The sequence below is a fragment of the Taudactylus pleione genome, unplaced genomic scaffold (assembly GCF_031769625.1).
Source record: "Taudactylus pleione unplaced genomic scaffold, aTauple2 ptg000206l, whole genome shotgun sequence".
Classification (NCBI taxonomy): domain Eukaryota; kingdom Metazoa; phylum Chordata; class Amphibia; order Anura; family Myobatrachidae; genus Taudactylus; species Taudactylus pleione.
Window position 1 is genome coordinate 4,076,701 of NW_028284608.1, and position 24,759 is coordinate 4,101,459.

Below are 24,759 nucleotides of genomic sequence, written 5' to 3' on the forward strand. Positions count from 1 at the left end.
AGGTGCTGTTCTCAAGGTGCTGCACAAATGCACCACTAATAGTCTCCTAGTTACGGCCCTGTGCTTAGATGACCCATGAACTTTCTTTTCTGGTATAGTGTGTCAATAAAAGATTGTATATGGTTGTGATAAACAGTCATATATAATATTTACTATACCCCCAAATTGACAAATATACTCCTTAGGCTCAAACAGCAATAACATTTTTATCCATTCTGCATCCAATGTGTCCACAAGTGTTTGAAGAACCACTTTCCAGTGTTTGAATTGACCCATAGAAATGGAATAAGCACTTAGGTCTTCAGCTTTGTGGTTCCTCCAGTAAAATGTGCTGCAATGATGGAACGCTCGGTCCTGAAGTTCAACTTTCATGATTTTCTCCTATGAGATTTCAGAAATAAGTCATGAAGATGAGAACACATCGAGACTGTTTATTCCACCCAAACTAGTCCCATAAAGTATTGGAGGAGGCTCAACCTCTGCCACATCCTTAGACTACACAAGTTTGGGACTGCCATGTCTGTCCTCAGGTGCAACAGTTACAACCAAGCTCCAAATAGAATCTGCAAGCAATTGTAGCACAAGAACTATTCCTCATGGGCTTCATGGATTCAGTTTCCATGGCTTCCACAAGTCTCAACATGTGCAATGCCAAATGTCTGTTGGAGTGGTGCAAAGCCATTGGTCAATGGAGCAGTGGAAACGCATTCCTTGGAGTGACGAATCATCTGGCAGTCAGGCTGATAAATCTATGTTTGGGGTATCTGAGGAAGAACGCTTTCTGCACACTATAGTTTGGTGGAGGAGGAATAATGGTCTGGGGCTGTTTTCAATGGGTTAGCCTGGGAATCTTATTTCCATTGAAGGGAAATGTGAAAACTACAGCATAAAATGATGTTCTAAAGAATAGTGCGCTCCCAACATTGTGGCAACAGTTTAGGGATGGCCCTTTCCTATTTCAGCAAGAAAAATGTGACTGGCCTACACAGAGCCCTACCCTCAATCCCAACACACAGATTTAGGATGAATGTGAGCGCTGACAGTGACCCAGGCTTTATCACCCAAAATATGTGCCCAAACTCTATTGCTCTTGCGGCTGAATGGATACGAATTCACAAAGGCATGTTCCAAAGTCTAGTGGAAAGCCTTCCCAGAAGAGTGGAAACTCTAATAACAGCAAAAAGGGGGCCAATTCCATATTAATGCCATTAATGCCCATAGTTTCGGATTGAGAAGTTCAATAAGCACATTAGTGTGATATAATGGTGTCCACATATTTTTGGCCATGTAGTGGATATCAAGGAGCTCCTCTGTCCCACATCGTAGTCCCAATTCAATAGGTAAAGAATCACTAAAGCACAATGTGCTGATCATCATCAATTCTTAATGTTTATAAATACACCATAACAACACATTTTGGAAAGCACTTCATGAAGAGCTGGTGGGTTTGGAAAACATAGTGCTACTACTTTGTAGCATTTTAGTAAACACTGTCAGTAATATCATCAAGGCAGGTAAAAATTCAGTAATGCCCCTTGAATGCTGAAATGTAGAACTTCAGCATATATGATTTTGTGGACGATGAGGTCAGAATACTGTCAGTCGGGATGTCAACGCCGGCATCCCAATGGTAATTACTGGGGTTAGGGGGAGGGTTAGGGTTAGGCACTAAAGGGAAAGAGTTAGGTTTAGGGTGCGGGGGAGGTTAGGTTTAGGCACTAGGGGGGAGGTTAGGGAGAGGAAGAGGGGGAGGACTAGGATACTGACCGACATAGCTGTTAATCTGAATGTTGGGATTTCTTTTAGTACTTTACAATTTTTGCACGTATGTGTTAGGACTCCAACAATTTACAAAAAAGCTACAGTATGTAACCTGACATTTGCTTTTAGGTACAAAATATGGTAATACAACTGCAGGATTGGGTTCACTTGGAAACAATAGGAGCTTGACGCGTTTTACGTCATGAATGTACACGTAACAATTCTGCAGAATTGGGACTGTTGATACGCATGTATCTCATATGTCCAACTCAGAAACACAGCAGTAGATCCATGTCTGGCAAACAAATTATAGTGTAGAAGTTCAGATTAACAGTGTCAGCAATAACTGCAAATAAATGAAGTGTCAGGTACACAAGAGAGAATGATGTATTGACAGTATTAAGCTGAAATTCCCATACGCAATGTCATTAATACGCATGCCAGGAGGCATATCTGTTACAGGTGTTCGACCCCTGGTGCAAGATATCCACTAATGATGACCAACATGGATCTTACTGGTTTTAAAAGACAAATAAATAAAATACTAATAATAAAAAAGAAAGACAGAAAACAGCATGCCAGTCTCCCACCCAAAAGTGCTACCAGCACAAGCACAAGCTGCTCTTGGTCATTTTGGGGAAGCCAATGTGTGGAGTTCCCACCTCCAAAAAAATTGTCACTAGCATAAGGCCATAACAGGCTGGGCTGGCAGCACTATAAGCAAGGAAACCCATAGTACAGGGCTGTAACTAGGGGTGTGCGACTGGTGCTGATGCACACAGCGCAAGGACTCTGTGGGCTGCACAGTCGTAGCCCCACGGTCATTACTTCTGGCCAGCAGGGTGTCAGGAACGGCACCCTGCAGCCAAGATCGCTTGTGCAGTGTGGAGCGGAGAGTCATGTGGACGCTCCAGACGGGCACACTGCAGTCTGTGCTGCTGACCAGGCGTCCTCAGGACGACTAGTCAGTGCTGCACTTACCAGTTCTGCTGGCCGGCACATGGTGCATTTGTGCCCAGTTACCGCCCTGGTATAGGGTCCCCAGTCATAATGTCAAATAGAACTAACTTGTTCAGCACGGGGCAGAATTCCCTGAACCCCCCTCCCTTAGTAAAAACTTAACTTAACTGACAATTTATTTATTCTTTACAAAAAGGCCCTCAAAAATTGTTATATTTTTCCGTAACGTTAAAAACATTTAAAAAAAAAAAAAAAAAAGAGTATTTAAATCATTTAATGAAAAAAGAAAAAATATTTCTAGGTGTTGTCTGTAGGCCCGCATTGTAACATTATCTCACATCCCCCATTGGCAATGGATTGGCACAGTGGCATGGGATGCAACCATGTCAGAGAACGCCCAGCTGGCTGCCATCATGTGACTGTGCCAGTTAAGTGTACACTGAAGTACTAGGGCTCCTCCCAAACACCACAGCTGGTTAGTGTTGGCGCGATAAATGGTTGAAATGTAGAAGAATAAGTATATTTAACCATGGCACTACTAGATCCCAAGCAAGCCCTGTCAGCCATAAACTGCTTGTGTGTGCTGGCGTTTATAGGGTTTCACTGTTATTGTGTTATCGCCCCAGCCTGGGAGGAGGAGGGCACCAGTAGATACACCAGTTTTGATGATGGTGACTGGTGTCTCTACAGCATGATGAAATATTTAATGTATATCATGGGATAGGCTAAGAGTGGCACTCCAGATGCTGCAAAATTACACACCCCAGCACCGTTTTACCATGCCCTAACAAAACAAACAGTGGCTGTGCCTGCTGGTATGTCTAGTTCCACAGCAGCTGGAGTGCCACCACGTTAATTAACCCCTGGTATGTCATGCTTTAAACATATCGTCATGGAGCAGACACTTTTAAAATATATGCAATATATGGAATTGCATCTTTTTTTTATTTATGCTATTTACTTCTGCTTGTTTAAACTAAAATGTTTCTAACTCTGAACTATTTACTATAAATCAGAAATGATCGCTTTAGAGCCCAATACTGCACTGCAGCACAGCCGAATTACGGTACTATAGCAAGTTTAATTAGTAAACATTTCTTATTCTATTGAAAACACTTTCAGTTTGTTTTGGGGGATTCTATTTTTGCAGCCACTTTGGCTGACTTGCAAGTATTTTATATATTATGCCTGTCTTAAGCTCTTCAGAATATCCAATTTGCAGACTGTATTGTGACAGGCAATTATTTCACCAAGTAAATCTTTCTAACATCAAACTCTCTAATTTCCGCGTGTGTGTATTTTGTCACGCTTGAAAATAATGAGAACAATCAAAAGTAAATGCCATGTCACTGCTAGCTGGTACGGTGTTTTTGTGATTGTTGAGCTGCATTTATTAAATGCAGTGCTTAAAATATTACAGTGGTGAACTGTTTATTAATATTATGCTTTTATGAAAAATACACAGCATTAAACGTTTTAAAAGATTTATCCCCGCTATCAGGCCATTTCGCTAAACTCCTTTCTCTGGCAAAACATTTTTACAAGCTGCATGCCTACATATAATTTAGATGAAGACAGGGGCTATGTATTTGTTAAAAGTTTATGGCTGCGTATACAAAACGCGGGAGGGAATCCATGGGCTGTTCAACATGAGCTGCACTCGTCTGAACATACCATCAACGTCACATGATATAATGATCGTGTATGTGTAACCTTGTAGAAAACTATATACGCCATGCAGCGCGAGACACCTGGCGCGAGATAGCCGCCAGGTTCCGTGTGACGGCTTGCAGCAAGCGTCTTTGTCATCCGAAAATGAGTCTTAGCCGCAAACCGCTTCGCCAGTCTGCACTGATTCATTTGATATGCGACACTGGTACTGTATATGTGTGTGCGACTGAATCTGTATACGAAGCACAACGGAACGTAACGTGGGAAAAAAGCTGCGGCTGCTGCATCGTGGCACTTCATATAGATTCAGGCACACGCATATATACAAGTGTTGCACTTCACATTCATTTTATGCAGCAGTCTCGTGCAGTGGTTTGTCGCATCCGAATGAGACTAAGATACATTTTCGGGGCGAAAAAGACACTTGGCCCAAGCAGAGTCGCACAGGGGGTGGGACCGGGATGCCTGCGCTCGGGATCCCGACGGTCACAATCTAGACGCCGGCATCCCAACAAGGTTAGGATACCGACACCTGTCCTTAGGTTTCCTAACCCTCCCCTTCTCCCTACCCTAACCCTAAACTCCCCCCTCCCCGCACCCTAAACCTAACCATAACCCTCCCCATAGTGCCTAACCCTAACCGCTAACCCTTCCCCTAACCCCGCTATTAACCTTCGGGATGCCGGAGCCGGGTTTATGACAGATGTCGGGATTCCGGCGCCGGTATTCTAAGCTCCAGCATCCCCAGTGTCGGGATAATGAAAGTATCCCTCGCACAGAACCTCTCCCACCAAGAAGGGCTGTATGACGCGACTGCAGCAATAGTGTATAAGGACACATCTGTAGTACAAGCTTGTCATGCCTTTTCCAGTGGTGACAGGGGCAAATTCCTTAATCATACAGAGTACATTATATTTCAAGTTATATTAAATTTTATTTATATATGTAACACAATAAAAGTTATACTAAACTTATGTCTGGATTTTAATGTATTTATTATGCTTTCGCATACAGGTGTTGGCATAATTATAAAGAAAGTGTTAAAGCATGCATAACAAACACATACAATCTGATTTTATATTTACATAGCCAACAGAGTCCATGCCTGACAATAAATAGATAGTAATAGATAATATAGGAAATCTGTTTTTTGCTAAATTTAAGGTTTTTTTTATTCTACCTTTTGGCCACTACTGAACTCTACCAATAAATAATAAGTTTGTTGACGCTCACCAATATTCTAGTAAATCTGTTTCTACAATTCTCAAAGGGTTTAAAATAAATAAACAAAAATAATTAATTTAAAATAAAAAAGACTGTCCAGTAATTGCTATAATATAATATAATATTAGCGCTTCCAAACAAAGAGACCATTAATGAAGAGTTCTGAACAAAATAAGAGTCGTTTTAGCCGGTAAAGTGTTGGGGAGAGGTCACAAATGATGGATTTTATTTTTGGAAGAGATCATTTTCCAAACGGATTAGAGTCCCCAATGGATTCAAGGGAAATGATTTAGTGTAAGAATAAATATCCTGCTTTGTCTATATTCTCAGTGGGTGACCCTGGAGATAACCCAAGTTGCCCAAATGGGAGTATACGCTCACAGAGTTCCAGTGCACACTACCTTAAATATAAATCTGCTGTTCTTAGCCACAAACATATGGGACCTGTAACATTCTGTAAAATTATGGACTGAAGACCATGTGTCTGCCCGACAGCTGCTCAGCATTGTGTCTCACCGCCCAAGAGGTGCTCACAGATCTGATAGAATGGGCCTTTACATTGTAAGGAACAGGCTCTCTTAGAGCAGCCATGAACCATGTAGCAATCATCTGGATGCAGATCACAATCTTTTGCAAGCATCATATAGAATCACAAGACCATCCGCTGATCTGGTTTTAAATGCCCTGGCAACATAGTTTTCGGGCCTACCAATGTCCATACTTTTGACAAAGCATTTCAGGGAGATTGTGAAAGCAGCACCTATGAGCTCGGCTGTAAAGTGGGCGTGTACTGTACAGCTGAGGGGCGTGTCATAAACCTGACTTACATCCAAATGTAAATGAGTTCCAAAGCTGTTAGTAAGATCTAATTGTTGATGAAAACACACTGATACTTATCATAAAATGCATGTAGCCATAGGGAACATTGTTCCTTATAACCAATGCAGGGAAATGATCCTCTTCGGGGAGTCAGGGAGATTGCTACTATTTCAGGGAGTATGGCTTCCATCGCACTGATAGAGAACCACATTTCTTCAGGATCATGGCTCTAACACCCACATTGTTACAGAGAGTCGTGCTAAGCGCTGATGGTAAAACGATCCCGCCTTCAAGGAAGACGCCACAATGGACCCAGAGACATCCTTAGAATGTCAATGTACCACGATAATGTTGACCAATCTGGTGCTATAAGCAGTACCTGTACACGTCTTGTTTTAACTATTGCGGATGTATCACAACAGGCAGCAACATTTACCAGATTAAAATGCTATAGCAACGTCGTGGCGGCTACAAGAAACACCTGCGGATTCAATCTTGATGCCACCATATCGACAGAGACCACTCTAAGGGATGAAATACAGGCCTGCACACAGTAGTCCATCTCCTGTAACCTATACTGCCGATTTCACTGGCAGATTTATTTCTGCTCAAAACATTCTCATGCTGGATTCCCTCATTGAAAAGGAGATTTGTAGTTCCTCCCTGACAGCTGATGTAAGGCGCTAATGTGGCTCTCTCTGTCCAGATCTGAATGCGATGTCCATACAACATATGATGACCATGAAGTACAGTGTGTCGCAACGCTCTTTATGGGCTGGTTCTGACAGGTCAGTGGTAACCATTGCAGACATGTGTGACTGGTTACTGTCCCCATTGCAAGCTGCGCACAAAGCATCAACACCAGACTGTCCACATGGAAACTTTACAAGAAAGTCACAGATGAAGCCCGGCCAGCCTGAGATCTGCAACCACTCCCTTTATCAATCATAATAGAAAATAGGGGGAAAAGGACATGTACTGTACAAAGTACACAAAAGACAGTGAACACAGTATAAGGACAGACACATAACCAAGCAGAATAAAGTGCAAAAAAACAAACAAATCTCCTAGGCAATGCCACCCAAGCTGGAGTGCTTTACTGCAGCCAGAGGCAATGAGCAGAGCAGAAACCCCCAGTGTAGTGACTAGTGTGGGGCAACCATTGCTAAGGCTGCCTCCACCTGACCTAACCCGACTTCATCACTGAGGTACCAAGGCTGCGGCTTCCAATGTCTCCCTTCACCACACAGAAGTGGTACTTACCATGGCACTCAGGAAAGTGCGTGGTCTTTGTTACTGTGTCCAGTGGGGGCATCAGTGCTGGTCCCCAGGTCATCACTAATGTTGAAAACTGCAGAGGGCCCTCCAGGAGAATTCAAAGTTTGTAGTGGGGGATGGTGGGAGTCGCTCTGGAACTATAGCTTTGCTTGCCCACTCCGTCACCCAGCAGTGTACATTGATCTGCTGCAGCTATTAGATGCTATAGTAAATGTAAAAGCTTGTACTGCACTAGTTACAGCAACTCAGTCAGCACGTGGTATCAAACCGATCCCAATTGCACAAACCCCTTTCCACCAATCAGGGTGAAAACACAATGGGTGCCCCTGGTGCCATCAGTGCCTGCACCCCCCACATCCCTTCTCACAAATGATGCGGAGTAACCAGTGGGGATGTTATTTGTGACTTAAAAACACTGAGTAAGTGACAGACATTATTTTGCTCAATAAATATTCCTGGTCCCGTTGGCAATGAACAGAGACTATGGTACATGACACATGACACAACTATGGTACATAACACAAATTCCTTCACATGCCAGAGCACTTGAGTTCCCTGCAGTAAGCGATAAGATTATTAGAAGTCTACTGATGAGACCATATAAGAGACAGGGCTAAAGGCATTGGAAATCCAAGGCTATGTCTAACACCCAAAATAATAAGGGGGTGTAATATTCATGATACACAACTTTTCCTAATGTACACTAATGAACAACGAAGAGATGCCATCCGAAGTCACCATTTATACATATATTAGCATCACTTGTGAATAACTTTATTTGCAGCCAAAGAGTCTACATATGTGCCCTCATACATCTAGCCTCATTACACCGTGTGGCGTGAGGCGTGCCGAGCAGTGTAGCATAGCGACTTTATCCTTAGATTTGTGTCTTATTCACACTGCAGAAGCAGCGGAACAGCACTTGGTCTGTACCAGTGGCGCTGGACTGCGACTTTTACCACACAGAAATTAGTTTTAAAGATGTACAAAGTCGCAGAATAAGAACGATGGAATTTTGTGTGAAACAAAGCCGCGGCCGCTGCATCGTAGCACTTCATATACAGATTGCCAGTGGCACACAGATATAATAGCGAGGCATATAGAATGACAGTGCAGTATCGTTAAACGGTATTATTGCATCGCATTGTGACTAAGGCCCGTAATGAATTAGAGGCAAAAAGATTTTGTCGATGCGCGGTTTTCGCCTGTTTACCGAAGTATCGCCCTATTCAATTCCAGGACGTTTTCGCCAAGGCGAAAACATCATAGGCAAGAACAGGCGAAAAAGTTTCTCCACTAAAAGGCAGGAGAAAAGAAATGCAAAATCCCTATTCCTTAGTAAAAAAGTGGGGACTTGCTTCAGTACCCCCCCCCCCCAATGACTAATTAGGCAAAATTAAAAGAAATTCTGAACACCCCCTATAAAAGCAATGTCATGTCATTTTGGGGGTGAAAATGCAAAGTGTTTGAAAATGTAGCTAAAGTACTGGGATAGGTATTTTGGGGGACTGTATGGATGGGATAGGTATTTTGGGGTGCTGTATGGATGGGATAGGTATTTTGGGGGACTGTATGGATGGGATAGGTATTTTGGGTGCTGTATGGATGGGATAGGTATTTTGGGGTGCTCTATGGATGGGACAGGTGTTTTTAGGACTGCAGGAGGCTGCAGTAGGTGTATTTTTAACATTGATTTATTCTGCACTTTACAAACCCCAAAATATACTAGTACCCATTTACATGTACCCCCAATTTAACTACAGCAATTATATACATATAACAGCACTTTGAATATGATCCAGACTTACTTTTATCATGGCTAATAATACACTTCTATATTGATTCCCAGGGTGAGTTAGGCTGTATTGGGGGTACAGAATGATTTCCCCCCCAATTAACTGACCCTTTTAGCCAGTTCCGCTATTCGCTGCATTCGGCCATATGCGTTTTCGCCTGTTTTACAATTGAGTAGGGCGAAAAGCGGATGCGCGCATTGAGTAAGCAGGCGAAAACATTGCGCTTTTCGCCGATCTCAGATTTTCGTGGATAATTGAATACGGGCCTAATGGTGCGTACACACGGAACGACTTTCATGAACAATAACAATATTGTTCATATCGTACTCTTTCATATCGTTCACTTTTTTAGAGTTACCAACCTGACAATGACCAACGATGTGCGTTCCCCCATGGACGATAAAGATATCTTTCATCGTCCGTAAAATGCAGGCCAACTTGGACGATATCGTCAACTTTGCCTGTTCAGAGATGTGGCAGGATGACTTCACTGACAGATATCTTTCAAGTCGCTGGTGGTACAGATCGTACCGTGTGTATGCAGCATGAGACGCACATTTGAGTAAAAAAGATGCTTGGCACAAGCCAAGTAGCATGGGACCTGGCAGAGAGAAGGGCTGTTTGGCACCATTGCAGCATTACATCTGTATGAAGTGCAATAAATGACATTATAATGAAGGCCAATAAACATGATGGGTAGCGTAAAACACCATGGTTTCCCTAAACAGTACCATACTTGATGCATGTAAATTGACCAGCCCAGTAGTGTTGTTTGACATTACATATATTAAAATGTTACCAAATATGCATTTAAAGGACAGTGCTTTATTTTTCGTTTCCATGTTTATGGCAATCTGCAGACAGTGAAATAATATGAGATATGGTAAGAACTTACCCTTGTTATCTCTATTTCTACGAAGTCCATAGGGTTCCACAGGATACCTTGGGGTATAGGTGTGACGTCAGTCGCTGGGCACCATAGAGTTAAGCTTTTCAGCCTCCCAGGATGCACTAGGGTCCCCCTCCTATACCCCGCCCCCGAGCCAAGGCACCTCAGTTAGTTATCAAGCCATAGGCCGGAGGAGGAGAAGGAAGAGAGAGAAAAAAGATCTGGACACACACAAGAATCACATTCTCACCAGAGGGAGACGGAAAACCGGTGACCAGAGCAAAGCCCATCTGCAGCACAGGTGCGACAGGGCGGGAGTCCTGTGGAACCCTATGGACTTCGTAGAAATAGAGATAACAAGGGTAAGTTCTTACCATATCTCATATTTTCTACTTCAGGGTCCATAGGGTATCCACAGGATACCTTGGGGATGTCCCAAAGCAGTATCCTTTAAGGGTGGGGACGCTCCTGTGCAGAAAGGAGAATCCGCCGCCCGAAGGAAGCATCCTGAGAGGCAAAGGTGTCAAACCTGTAATACCTCACGAAGGTATGGACAGAGGACCACGTAGCAGCCTTGCAGATCTGAACTGCCGAGGCACCACGTCGAGCTGCCCACGAAGGACCCACAGACCTAGTGGAATGAGCCTGCAGAGAAGGAGGGACCGGTAGGCCTTCATGAAGATAAGCTTCAGAAATAGCCATACGGATCCAGGCTGCCAAAGTTTGCTTTGAAGCAGGCCAACCCTTTTTACGGAAGCCATAGAGGACAAACAAAGCGTCCGACTTCCTAAACGAAGAAGTGCGGTCAACATAAGTCCTTAAGGCCCGCACAACATCCAAAGAGGCCTCACCCACGGAAAGACTCGGTGAGTTAAAGGCCGGAACAACGATTTCCTCGTTAACATGAAACTGGGAAACAACTTTGGGAAGAAACTCGGACCGAGTGCGGAGCACTGCCTTGTTCCCATGAAAAACCAAGAAAGGGGGTCTACAAGAAAGAGCCCCTAACTCAGAAACACGTCTGGCCGAAGCAATGGCCAGAAGGAAAACAGTCTTAGCTGTTAGCCATTTAAGATCCACTGAGCCCAGTGGTTCAAACGGCGGTCCTTGGAGAGCCCTCAGGACCACAGCCAAATCCCAAGGCGCCACAGGTGGAACAAAGGGCGGCTGAATGTGGAGAACACCTTGCATAAAGGTGCACACATCCGGGATTGTAGCAATCCTACGGTGAAACCAGACAGATAGGGCCGAAACCTGTACCTTCAAAGAAGCAAGGCGAAGCCCATGATCTAGTCCCGCTTGCAGGAAGGCGAGAATCCGAGACAGACGAAATTCCCGCGGTGCATAACCTCTCGGTCGACACCACTGGAAGAACGTATGCCACACGCGATGGTATATCCTCGCGGAAGACGGTTTCCGAGCTCGCAACATGGTACGCACCACAGAACTGGAAAACCCCCGGGACCTCAGCATGGCCGTCTCAACAGCCATGCCGTCAAAGACAGCCGAGTCAGGTCCGGGTGAAGACAAGGACCCTGAGACAGAAGGTCCGGTCGTAGCGGCAACCGCAGAGGACTGTCCATGGACAGACCCTGAAGGTCTGAGAACCAGTGCCGTCTGGGTCACGCGGGAGCTATCAACAGGAGCGTCCCTTCTTCCTGTTTGAATTTCCGGATTACCCGTGGAAGAAGGGAGACCGGAGGGAACAGGTATGCGAACCGGAACGTCCACCGGACGGACAGAGCATCCACCAGAGACGCCCCTTTGTCTCTTGTGCGAGACCCGTACACCGGCAACTTGTTGTTGTGCCGGGACGCCATGAGGTCAATCTCTGGAAGACCCCACCTGTCCATCAGCAGTTGAAAAACGTCCGGGTGCAGGGACCATTCCCCCAGATGAACGTCCTGGCGACTTAGAAAGTCCGCCTCCCAATTTAGCACTCCCGGGATGAAGACCGCTGATATGGCCGGAAGATTGCGCTCCGCCCAAACCAGGATCCGAGAGACCTCTATGAGAGCCGCCCGACTGTGAGTTCCTCCTTGCCTGTTTATGTAGGCCACGGTGGTAGCGTTGTCCGACTGGACCTGCACCGGGTGACCCTGGAGAAACCGCTGTGCCTGCTGGAGAGCATTGAAGACCGCACGGAGTTCCAAGATATTTATTGGAAGCTCCGCTTCTGTCGGCGTCCACCTGCCCTGGAACAAGTGTGGACCCGAAACTGCTCCCCAGCCCCGAAGACTGGCGTCCGTTGTCAACAGGACCCAATTTGGAACCCAGAACGGACGTCCCTTGTTGAGGTGGGTCGTCTGTAACCACCACGCAAGGGACAGGCGAACCTCCAGGGTGATCACAATCGTCTGGGACTTCAGAGACTGAGGCAGGAGGTTCCACTTGGACAGGATCAGGTGCTGTAGAGGTCTGGAGTGAAACTGGGCGTATTCCACCATGTCGAACACCGACACCATGGAGCCCAGTAACCTCATCGCCGAGTGTAGGGACACCCGGCGGCTGTGCAGACAACTGCGCACCCTTGACTGTAAAGCAGAGATCTTGTCCTCCGTCACGAAGATCCTTTGCTGTCCCGAGTCCAATAAGGCTCCAAGATGCAGAATCCTCCGAGACGGGATTAGAGTGGACTTCTGCCAGTTGATTAGCCAGCCGTGCCGTTGCAGCAGTGCAATGGTCAGGTCCAAGTGGCGTAACAGGAGCTCTGGAGATCCTGCCACCAATAACAGGTCATCCAAGTACGGCAACATGCGGACTCCCTGCAGCCGCAGAGAAGCCGCCATGACCGCCATCACCTTGGTGAAAACACGTGGTGCTGTCGCCAGGCCAAAAGGTAACGCCCGAAACTGGAAGTGGTCGCTGCGGATTGCAAACCTGAGGAACTGTTGATGGCGCAAAAGAATAGGGACATGCAGGTAAGCGTCCTGTATGTCCAATGACACCATGTAGTCCCCAGGTTCCAACGCCAGAATGATGGACCGTAGGGTCTCCATCCGAAACTTCGGAACCCGCAAAGACTTGTTGAGTGCTTTGAGGTTGAGAATCGGACGATACGACCCATTGGGTTTCTGTACCAAAAATAGATTTGAATAGAAACCCTGGCCCCTCTGGGAGAATGGAACAGGCACTATAACTCCAGCCTGGAGCATAGTGTGCAATACCTTCCGCAGCTCCGTAGCCTTGTTCCGGTCTGATGGTAGACCCATGGTGAAGAATCGAGCCGGGGGTCTGTGCCGGAAGGAGAGGGCGTACCCGTGGGAGACCACCTCCAGAACCCAAGTGTCTGTCGTAGTGGCCGACCAACACTGGGCGAACTGCAGCAGGCGGCCTCCCACCCTGGGATCCCCCAAAGGGAGGCCCGGACCGTCAGGCCGCAGGCTTGTCATCTGGCTTGGGGGCCGGATGTCTGGTACTCCATGCCTGCTTCCGGGGCTTGGCCGATTTCTTAGGGCCAGCCTGTCGAGGAAACGACTGTGGTTTGGGCCTGCCCTGGGCCCTAGATGACCGAAAGGACGATGGTCCAGAACCAGAAGGAGCAGCGGCCGACGGGAGACAAGCCGATTTGGCTGCCGCCAGCGTGGCCACAATCTTATCCAGATCCGGAGCGAAGAGAACTTCTCCGGTAAACGGCAACGCCTCCAGACCCTTTTTGGAATCTGCGTCCGCCTTCCAGGATCGCAGCCACAAGGTGCGACGAGCAGCCACCGCTGCTGAAGAAATTCTAGACACCAGAGTACTAATGTCTAGGGCCACCTCGTTGATATAAGTGGCCGAATCACGGAGATTACCAATCAACTCCGCCTGTTCGGCCGGACAGTCGGAATCAAAAGAAGCCGCTAATGAATCCGCCCAGCGCTCCATCGCTCTGGCAACCCAGCAAATGGCCATAGCCGGCCGTGCTACCCCCCCGCAAGGCAATAAGCGGACTTCAGGCAGATCTCCACCTTGCGGTCCGTAGCATCCTTAAGGGAGGACATAGATGGCATCGGCAATGTGGCACTACGGACAAGATGGGTCACGTGAGAATCCACCTGTGGAGGGGATTCCCACTTTGCAAAATAATTATCCGCGAACGGATAAGCCACTGCCAGGCGTCTCTGCGGCTGGTATCTTTTGCCAGGCTGTTTCCACGCATCCTCTAAATGATCCACCAACTGACCCGAAAGAGGAAAGACTGTGGCATCGCCCTTCACATCTTTAAAAAAGGCATACTTAGATTTAGCCGCTGGGGGAACTTCGTCCTCAATCACCAAGGCTGTGCGGACCGCCCGAATAAGTCCAGGAATATATACTTTGGACTTAGCATCAGCGTCCTTAGTATGGAGAGGTTCCTGATCGTAAGGATCCAGAATCTTCCCATCATCAGACGTCCCCTCGTCATCCTCATAAGGAGCCGACAGAGACGCCACCGGCCGTTTATGCGGCCGCATCACAGACTCCCCTTGCAACACATCCGACAAGTGCTATACAGAACTCGTCAGGGAGTTAACCCACGCTGGCTCCTGAGAAACCGGGAGCGGGGAAATAGGGAGACTGTGGGGTACCACCAATTGTCGTGGGAAACCCTGCATGGGTGACGACACCACTGACTGCTGGGATAAACCCATCGGTGTAAACGCGGGCTGCGGAGCTAACTGGCCCACTAAGGCTGTAAGCGCCTGAGCGAAACAAGCCCAGGGCGGCTCCTGTACCGGTGCTGTAACCGTAAGAGGCCGCGCCATGGACAAACACTGCCGGCAAAGGCCCTCCGCGCTACCCTCCCCCTCCGCTAACGGTACTTTACACGTAGTACACTGTAGCCGGAGGGGAAAATCACTTTCGGACATGATGGTACAAAGTATGTGACCCCTCTCACCAATTATAACTTAAATAGGCGAGAGACCACCCTGCAGCACCGCACCGCACCGCAAGGGCTTAGCAGAAAGAACAGGGACAGTAATAAAGCTGACAGTTTAGAGAAAAGTTACAGGCAGCAGCGCTAGCACAGTCACATACAATGCAAAGAAAATCAATTCCTGCACTAACAGCGCTAATCACTCAACTACGCAGACACAGGGCCTGGTAGGACACAGCGCTGCATACACAGACCTGACCACAGCGGAGGAGAGGTATGCGGGGGGACCCAGACCACGATGCTTCCGTCCAGCACTTCCAGCAGCGTTCACCATGCGTTCTGGAGAAGATGGCCGCCGAGGAGCAGAGAGGAGGCTGGCCTGGGGGAGGAGCGCTGCCACAGGACCAGTCGGCAGCATGCAGAGAGGGCTGTGTGCAGCGGGGGAGGCGCCGGCTGTGAGACAGGGAAGGCGCGCTCCCCTGGCATGCATTTAACCCCTGGGACGCTGCAGCGCTACCGCTCTGCTGCGGTCCGCTGTCCCAGGGGGTAGTGGAAAGCGCAGGTTGGTCGCCTGGCTCCACGCTGCAGTCAGTCCCCAGGGAGCCCCCTGCCTGGGGACTTAGCACCATGTGACCAGCGGGGACCCACTGCGGGACCCCGCTGCTTACCTTTGTCCCCCTTGGATCCGGCCATGGTCTGGAACATCTGGGGTCACCGCTAGCTGTGACCCCAGATGCTCACCAGCATCCCCGGATCGGTACCGGCGTTCTGGTACCGGCGGGGGTGTAGGGAAGACAGCATGGACGTCAGGATTGACTGTCCATGTTGTATATCCAGATGTGCAGCCACAGCTGCACTGAAGAAAGCTTCAGGGGCTCTTCTAGCCCCCACTCCGACAGGTGCACCCGACTCCGGCCGGGCACCAAACTAAACTGAGGTGCCTTGGCTCGGGGGCGGGGTATATGAGGGGGACCCTAGTGCATCCTGGGAGGCTGAAAAGCTTAACTCTATGGTGCCCAGCGACTGACGTCACACCTATACCCCAAGGTATCCTGTGGATACCCTATGGACCCTGAAGTAGAAATTAATTAAATATTTAATCTTATTATGTTTTTTCCTGTAAGTGTACTGCTCCTATTAATTACATACATTTATGTATGCATTATGTAATATGCACGCATGCCTGAGATATTAGGACAAATGTTAATTGCACAAGAAAATATTCCACAAGATAAAATGCAAATGTCTAAATCAGATCAGAGCAAAGAATAAGATATAAAACTTCTCACCATGAAGCATCCAATAAAATAGTGGGATCCAGTCCTGCCAGTAGCAAGTAAGGCAGCCATTCCTTCTGATTGCTTTTAGATAACTGTTGTTTAAATGCATTTACTTCGTCTCCAGAGGGCAATGGGCAGTGTTGGTTTAGAAAGTAACGAAATAAGGGAAAATTGTTGTATTCTAAACAATTCTGCAAACATAAACTTGACAGCCTGAATCCATATTTCAGGAGAAGTGGAGCCATTTCTGTGTGTCTGAAACAAATGGGAACATTTCAAAACTTGATGAAACATTTATTTATATATGCAGTACAGATTATTTAAGTATTCATAGTTACTGCTGCTGAAACTCAACATATTCCATGACTGCCAATGTCAATTGAGGGCCAGACCTCTGCAGTTCAGAGCTTGGGATGACTTACAAGATATAATTGCATGATCCACACTGACATCTGCAGGTATGGGTTGGGTATGGGATTTCGGCGCTCGGGATCTCTGCGATCAGGATCCAGACGCCGACATCCCGACAGGGTTAGGATACCGACACCTGTCGGTAAGTATCCTAACTCTACTCCTACCCCTAAACCTAATCCACCCTCCCCCTGCAGCCTAAATCTAACCCCCCCGCAACTTAACCCTACCCCTCCCTCCCTAGTGCCTAATCCTCCCCCTAGTGCTTAACCCTAACCCTCTCCCAAACCCAGAACTTACCATCAGGATGCCGGCGGATGAGATGGTGGCACCGGGATACTGACTGCCCAACAGCCGGGATTTAAATTACATCCCGCCCGTGTAGATCATGTGTTTATACCATTATACTGAAGACATTATAATAGACAGGACTATTTTCAAACATGTGGCTTCCATTTCAAAAGTTTGACACAAATATACATATTCTCTAATACTAGATGGTATCTCTGCGGACTAACTGCCTAGTAATCTGGTCTATTTAAGTCTCTCTTGGAAATAAATCTCCACCTACATATGCACTATTCAAATTATACACTGTGCTGTACATGAAAACATTTCACAGTAACAGGGTACCAGAGCATGAGTAAAGTACACAGCGGTATACCATAGCATAAGTACACAGCATATGTACCAAAACTACTATACAGTTGTGAACTTACACGTTTTTGCTGCAGTCGCACCAAAAAGCCCGTCTTGGGGAGCCAGGTCCCATGAGATTTTGCTAGCCCTGGGCGTCCTTTTTGCATTTTTTTTTGCCGAAAATGCATGCAAGTCGCACAGCAAACTGTGCTGATTATATGATATGCGACACTCGTTTATCTGAGTGCAACCGAGTCTCTGAATCTGTATACAAAGTGCTACAATGTAGCGGCGGCAGCTTTTTTCTTGCCAAGTTCGGATGCGGTTCATATACAAAGGTGCTCACAGATACGCAAGTGTCACAAATCAATCAGCACAGTCTGCTGGTGCTTCCTAGTTGCATTTTCGGTAAAAAAAAAGACGCCCGACGCCAGCAGAGTTGCATGGGACCAGGCGAGTCACTCACGCTAGGCAAGATGTATAAGGACACATTTGTAAATATCACACCTTAGACTGGTAGGATAGATAACTGGAACATGGGCATTTCAACTTGCTGAAGCTAGCAAGAGCCATAATTGGGAGTGAAGTCAGTTCTCAGTGATCCAGTAGCCAGAGAATGGGCAAGCAGACAGAGAGGTCTAGTCACTAAGCCTTGGAGAGACATATAGTGGAGAGTGATAAAGTACCAACCAATCAACTCCTGTCACTTTACAAGGTGTGTTTGAAAAATTACAGTTAGGAGCTTAGTGTTCCTGCTAGACTGCGGGCAGGGCTGAGAGTGCTGGCAGGGAGTCTCTGGGCGCGCCAAAGGAGCACGTGGTCCTGAAAAGGCGGCATGGACGAAGAGAGGGTGTCCTTGTGACACGCCTCCAATTTGTCACACTTGGGGTCGTGTCCATCACTTACGGAGGTGCTGGGCTTCCCCCAAGCTTTCCCCACACGGTGAACAGATGCCGTATAATGAGAGTCATTATTTGCTGTACATAGACTCTGCCCACACTTGAAGAAAAATAATCAACTTTGTGTCTTTCAGACTTTTTCTCATGGAACACTGGGCCTGATTCAGAGCCGGACGCTATTTGCGGACGGTCGTTCCAAAAAAGGGGCCGGCTATTTAAATTGAGCGCTCGCTCATTGCGGTTTGTTGACGCCTCTATGTCTGAGTGAGCGAATGAAAAATGCGCTTGCTATTTTGTAAAGACGCCCCTTTGCCGTTCGCATCACACGTCATCTCCGGTATTTATTAGATTAATCGGGAACATCGAAAGGTGTCAGAACTGCTCGCAGTGGTTGTGGTAGGATTTTCCTACCGCAATCACTGCGAGCAGTTCAGGCTAAAAGACAACCAAGTGACGTGGTCGATGACGCTCCTTTACTAATTATGCACTCCCATTAAACGCCCTTTTGACCGTTAAGCACGCCTGCGTTCGGATCTCCACTCCCCCGTTTTCAAACACCTTCCCCTGTTACCACCCACAAACGGTACATTCTGTCAATCAAAATAGCAGCTACTCGCTGTTTTGCGAGCGCACGATTTCCGACCGCAATGACTGGTTTGCGCATGCGCATTACGACCCATACGCATGCGCAGTTGTGCGAACATCGATTAGAGCGTTCGAGCGCCCGCTTACGAGCGGCTCTGAATCAGGCCCACTGACCTGGACAGTACCAAATGTCTCACTCCCCTCCCCTTTTTCCTCTCCTAATCAGCACAGTAAACAATGAATATTCCACAGGCATGCAATTAAGAGTGTAGGATAAGGAAATAGGAATACTATAGGATTCTGGGAAAGGAATGATTATTATTATTAAGATATTAAGAGTGAAATATACTGTATGAGATTGCTGAGCTAATGCTGCTATAGTGATTACTATAATGTGACATAAGGAATTGCTATACTGCGATATATGGGAATGCTGAGCTAATGCTGCTATAGTGATTACTATAATGTGACATAAGGAATTGCTATACTGCGATATATGGGAATGCTGAGCTAATGCTGCTATAGTGATTACTATAATGTGACATAAGGAATTGCTATACTGCGATATATGGGAATGCTGAGCTAATGCTGCTATAGTGATTACTATAATGTGACATAAGGAATTGCTATACTGCGATATATGGGAATGCTGAGCTAATGCTGCTATAGTGATTACTATAATGTAACATAAGGAATTGCTATACTGCGATATATGGGAATGCTGAGCTAATGCTGCTATAGTGATTACTATAATGTAACATAAGGAATTGCTATACTGCGATATATGGGAATGCTGAGCTAATGCTGCTATAGTGATTACTATAATGTGACATAAGGAATTGCTATACTGCGATATATGGGAATGCTGAGCTAATGCTGCTATAGTGATTACTATAATGTGACATAAGGAATTGCTATACTGCGATATATGGGAATGCTGAGCTAATGCTGCTATAGTGATTACTATAATGTGACATAAGGAATTGCTATACTGCGATATATGGGAATGCTGAGCTAATGCTGCTATAGTGATTACTATAATGTAACATAAGGAATTGCTATACTGCGATATATGGGAATGCTGAGCTAATGCTGCTATAGTGATTACTATAATGTGACATAAGGAATTGCTATACTGCGATATATGGGAATGCTGAGCTAATGCTGCTATAGTGATTACTATAATGTGACATAAGGAATTGCTATACTGCGATATATGGGAATGCTGAGCTAATGCTGCTATAGTGATTACTATAATGTGACATAAGGAATTGCTATACTGCGATATATGGGAATGCTGAGCTAATGCTGCTATAGTGATTACTATAATGTGACATAAGGAATTGCTATACTGCGATATATGGGAATGCTGAGCTAATGCTGCTATAGTGATTACTATAATGTAACATAAGGAATTGCTATACTGCGATATATGGGAATGCTGAGCTAATGCTGCTATAGTGATTACTATAATGTAACATAAGGAATTGCTATACTGCGATATATGGGAATGCTGAGCTAATGCTGCTATAGTGATTACTATAATGTGACATAAGGAATTGCTATACTGCGATATATGGGAATGCTGAGCTAATGCTGCTATAGTGATTACTATAATGTGACATAAGGAATTGCTATACTGCGATATATGGGAATGCTGAGCTAATGCTGCTATAGTGATTACTATAATGTGACATAAGGAATTGCTATACTGCGATATATGGGAATGCTGAGCTAATGCTGCTATAGTGATTACTATAATGTGACATAAGGAATTGCTATACTGCGATATATGGGAATGCTGAGCTAATGCTGCTATAGTGATTACTATAATGTAACATAAGGAATTGCTATACTGCGATATATGGGAATGCTGAGCTAATGCTGCTATAGTGATTACTATAATGTAACATAAGGAATTGCTATACTGCGATATATGGGAATGCTGAGCTAATGCTGCTATAGTGATTACTATAATGTGACATAAGGAATTGCTATACTGCGATATATGGGAATGCTGAGCTAATGCTGCTATAGTGATTACTATAATGTGACATAAGGAATTGCTATACTGCGATATATGGGAATGCTGAGCTAATGCTGCTATAGTGATTACTATAATGTGACATAAGGAATTGCTATACTGCGATATATGGGAATGCTGAGCTAATGCTGCTATAGTGATTACTATAATGTAACATAAGGAATTGCTATACTGCGATATATGGGAATGCTGAGCTAATGCTGCTATAGTGATTACTATAATGTGACATAAGGAATTGCTATACTGCGATATATGGGAATGCTGAGCTAATGCTGCTATAGTGATTACTATAATGTGACATAAGGAATTGCTATACTGCGATATATGGGAATGCTGAGCTAATGCTGCTATAGTGATTACTATAATGTGACATAAGGAATTGCTATACTGCGATATATATTGGAATGCTGAGCTAATTCTGCTTTAGTGATTGCTATTATTATAATTATCCTTTATATTTATGGTGCCACAAGGGTTTCGCAGAGCCTTACAAAGTACATAAACAAATGAGCAAAACAAGAAAACAGCATTTGAAGGTAAAAAGTCGCACAAAATGAAGCTCGGCGTTACCAAATCACACAGGGCTCAAGTGTTATGTGTAACGCGACCTGTAGCGCACGGAGGTAAGATGTATGTGGACACATCTGTAACTGTGGAGCATACTTGCCTACTTTTGAAAAAGCATTTTGGGGTGATTGTGAAAGCAGCACCTATGAGCACGGCGGTAAAGTGTCATAAAATGGACTTTCATCCAAATGTAAATGCCCCAAAGCAGTTAGTAAAATCTACTTGTTGATGAAAAAACACTGATAAGAAAATGCCTGTAGCCATAGGGGTCATTGGGGTAGATGTATTATAGCGGCACTTACCGTGCCGCTATAACGCTTCCCGCTTCGCCTCTTTACCGAGGCGAAGCAGGAAGCACTACCGATGAGATGTATGAGCTACAGCCGGCCGAACGGTCATACGTTATGACCGTTCATACATAGCCCTGCCGTCGGCGCTGCTATCTTGTAGATAGCAGCGCCGATAATGACAGGGGCATTTACCGCCCAGACCCCCGATCATTCATCGGGGAGAAGCGGTATCAGCGCACATAACGTGCGCTGATACCGCTTCTGGGCTTCGTACATCTCCCCCCATTGTGCCTTATACCCAATGCAGGGAAATTATACAATTTTTTTTTATATTTATAACAGCTTTATAATGGGGGTAAGGTGCAATCAGGGAGATTGCTGGACTCTTCAGGGAGTCAGGGAGATTGCTGCTATTTCAGGGAGTCTCCCTGACAATCAGGGAGAGTTGGCTAGTATGCTGTAGATTAGACATGCCCAAGAAGCATAAAATACAGTATGTACTCTATACAGGATTGTCAGTGCCACGTCTAGGAAATCTGCTATGTTTTGTCAGGCGTCTGGTCCAGACAGTGGCATCATGTGGTCATCCATATTCAGTGCACGCTGGCTACATTAATCGCCTGGTCCAGCGCTTTGGTTAGCAACATTTTATTGCCGCTGCCAAAGAACTAAGATAAAGAGTTACTCACCAGGCCTGATTCTTGCCATCCACAGATACAATTAGCGCTTGTACAGCAGCTGGTGTCTATTTGTACCTTTGGTTCTCCACCTATCCAGGGGTTAAAAAGAAGCCCTTTTCTAAACCTTGCTAGGTTATTAGGGGGTAGATTTACTAAAGCTTCTAAAAATGAAAAGTGGTGGTGTTGCCAATAGCAACCAATCAGATAATGCCTATCATTTCTTTATTGCATCCTAGAAAATGATAGGCACTATCTGATTGATGCTATGGGCAAAACCAACTCTTTTCAATTGTACAAGCTTTAGAAAGTCTACCCCCAGGAGTCTAGCTCCTGTGCACCATTCCCAGCTGTATCTCCAGGTACTGACCCTGCTGCTTAGTGACTGCGCTTCTGCTTAACTTTCCTGTATCGCTGCTCCGCGTCCAAACACATGTACTACGATATGTATTAGACTGCATTTAATGCTTAACCGTTGCTCTGCCTCAGTGTGCATCCGGGGGTCTATGTATTACGATATGTTTATTGTTTAACCCTTCCTGTGGCTCATCGTGCCTGCAAGTACTGTATATCAGATCCTGGACCAGGGGTGTATTAAGAGAGGAGATGGCCCATGTGAAGTCTTCGTCTGGGCCCTACCTCTGTAGATGGCAGCACAAGAGAGTAGATTCTGGTGCTGGTGATTTGTGCAGTGCTGTCGCTGTGGGACTCTGGAGAGGTAAGTACATGGGTGCAGGATGTGTGGTGTGGGCCCCCTGGACCCATGTGCACGTATACCCTGCAAGCATTATAGATACGCCACTTTCCTAGACTATGCCTTATATCACACCTGATACCTGCTCCTGTCTGTGCCCACCGTCTGTTAATATACAGTACCTGCTCCTGAATAAGCAAACTACAGTACATACAGTAGTGACGGTCCCCAACTCGGTATTATCCTTGTGCCACAAGCAGTTCTCTTGAGGTTCAGTCTCTGTAAACCCCCACCTCCAGTCAGCTCTGGTCCCAGCCTTGTAGTATTGCTCCCAGCTCACATCCCTATGCCTACTGCAGTCTACTTGTGAATTTTACTAAGTTGGTCAAACTACCAAATGAATGTGACTTGGTATGCCTCTGAATGCACATGTCTAACACAAAGAGTTAATTCAGAGTGGTTACGGTGGTTTAGTGGTGTAATATGTTATCCTATCTCTTGAACTGTATTAAAAGTACATTACCTGTATATAAAATCATGCATGCCAGGGGTATTCCACAAGTGGCCCTCCAGCCACTATGGAATTACAAATCCCAGCATGCCCTGCCACAGTTTTGCTATTAGGGCATGCTGAAACTGTGGCAGGGTTTGCTGGGATGTGTAGTTCCACAACAGCTACAGGGTTGCACGTTGAATATCCCCGGTGTAAGCATTCTAGGGGGTTTATGTATCAAGCAGTGAAGAAGTTGCCCATCGCAACCAATCGGCTTTGAGGTTGCATTTGTCAGGTACAGTATAAAATAATAGGTGGGACCCGATTGGTTGCTATGGGCAATATATGATAAAGTTATTTGTTTATGGTCATGATAACTGGTAGGAAGTGTGATTGAACATTTATAATACAGTACATTCCAATTACGTTAATGGCAGATATGTATTCACACAGCAAATGACACGTAAACATGGGTTACTTCAATAGAAATCTACAAATTAACTAATAATACTATTTCAGAAATATAATTTTCTCATGGACAATTTGTGGATATATATATATAATTAGTGCATTGCTATTTTGGGTATGGTTTTGAGATGGTGTAACTTGGTGACTGAAGAAATGAGAAGTAATCTAGACTTGCATGTGGATGGAACTTCTCAGTTTGCATATGTGGTACAGTAAGTTCTAGTTCTGATCCTGCCTCCAAGGTTCTTACGTTCCCCCATCTTATTGAGGTATGGCCGCAGACATCAAGACAGACTTTTAAGGATCACTGCTAAGAAACATGTAAAATTAAATTAAATGATTCAGTCTTAAAATAATCAGCATTACCCACAGACATAAACTTCACCCAAATCCACCCATGAAAATATATTAAGGGTCACAACCAGCCATTAAGATTTAGCCACTTGCGACGAATTTCAGTTAAACACAGACTCA

General features: G+C 45.6%; 1 protein-coding gene across 1 annotated transcript in view; it reads right to left on the reverse strand.

Moving 5' to 3' along the window:
- The window catches only part of ASB3 (ankyrin repeat and SOCS box containing 3), a 151,104-nt gene that overhangs the window by 18,599 nt on the left and 107,746 nt on the right, over positions 1–24,759 (reverse strand). The window contains exon 8 of the mRNA XM_088477995.1: positions 16,528–16,773. Coding sequence (XP_088334121.1) covers positions 16,528–16,773 — 246 coding nt within the window. The remainder of the gene's footprint in view (positions 1–16,527; positions 16,774–24,759) is intronic.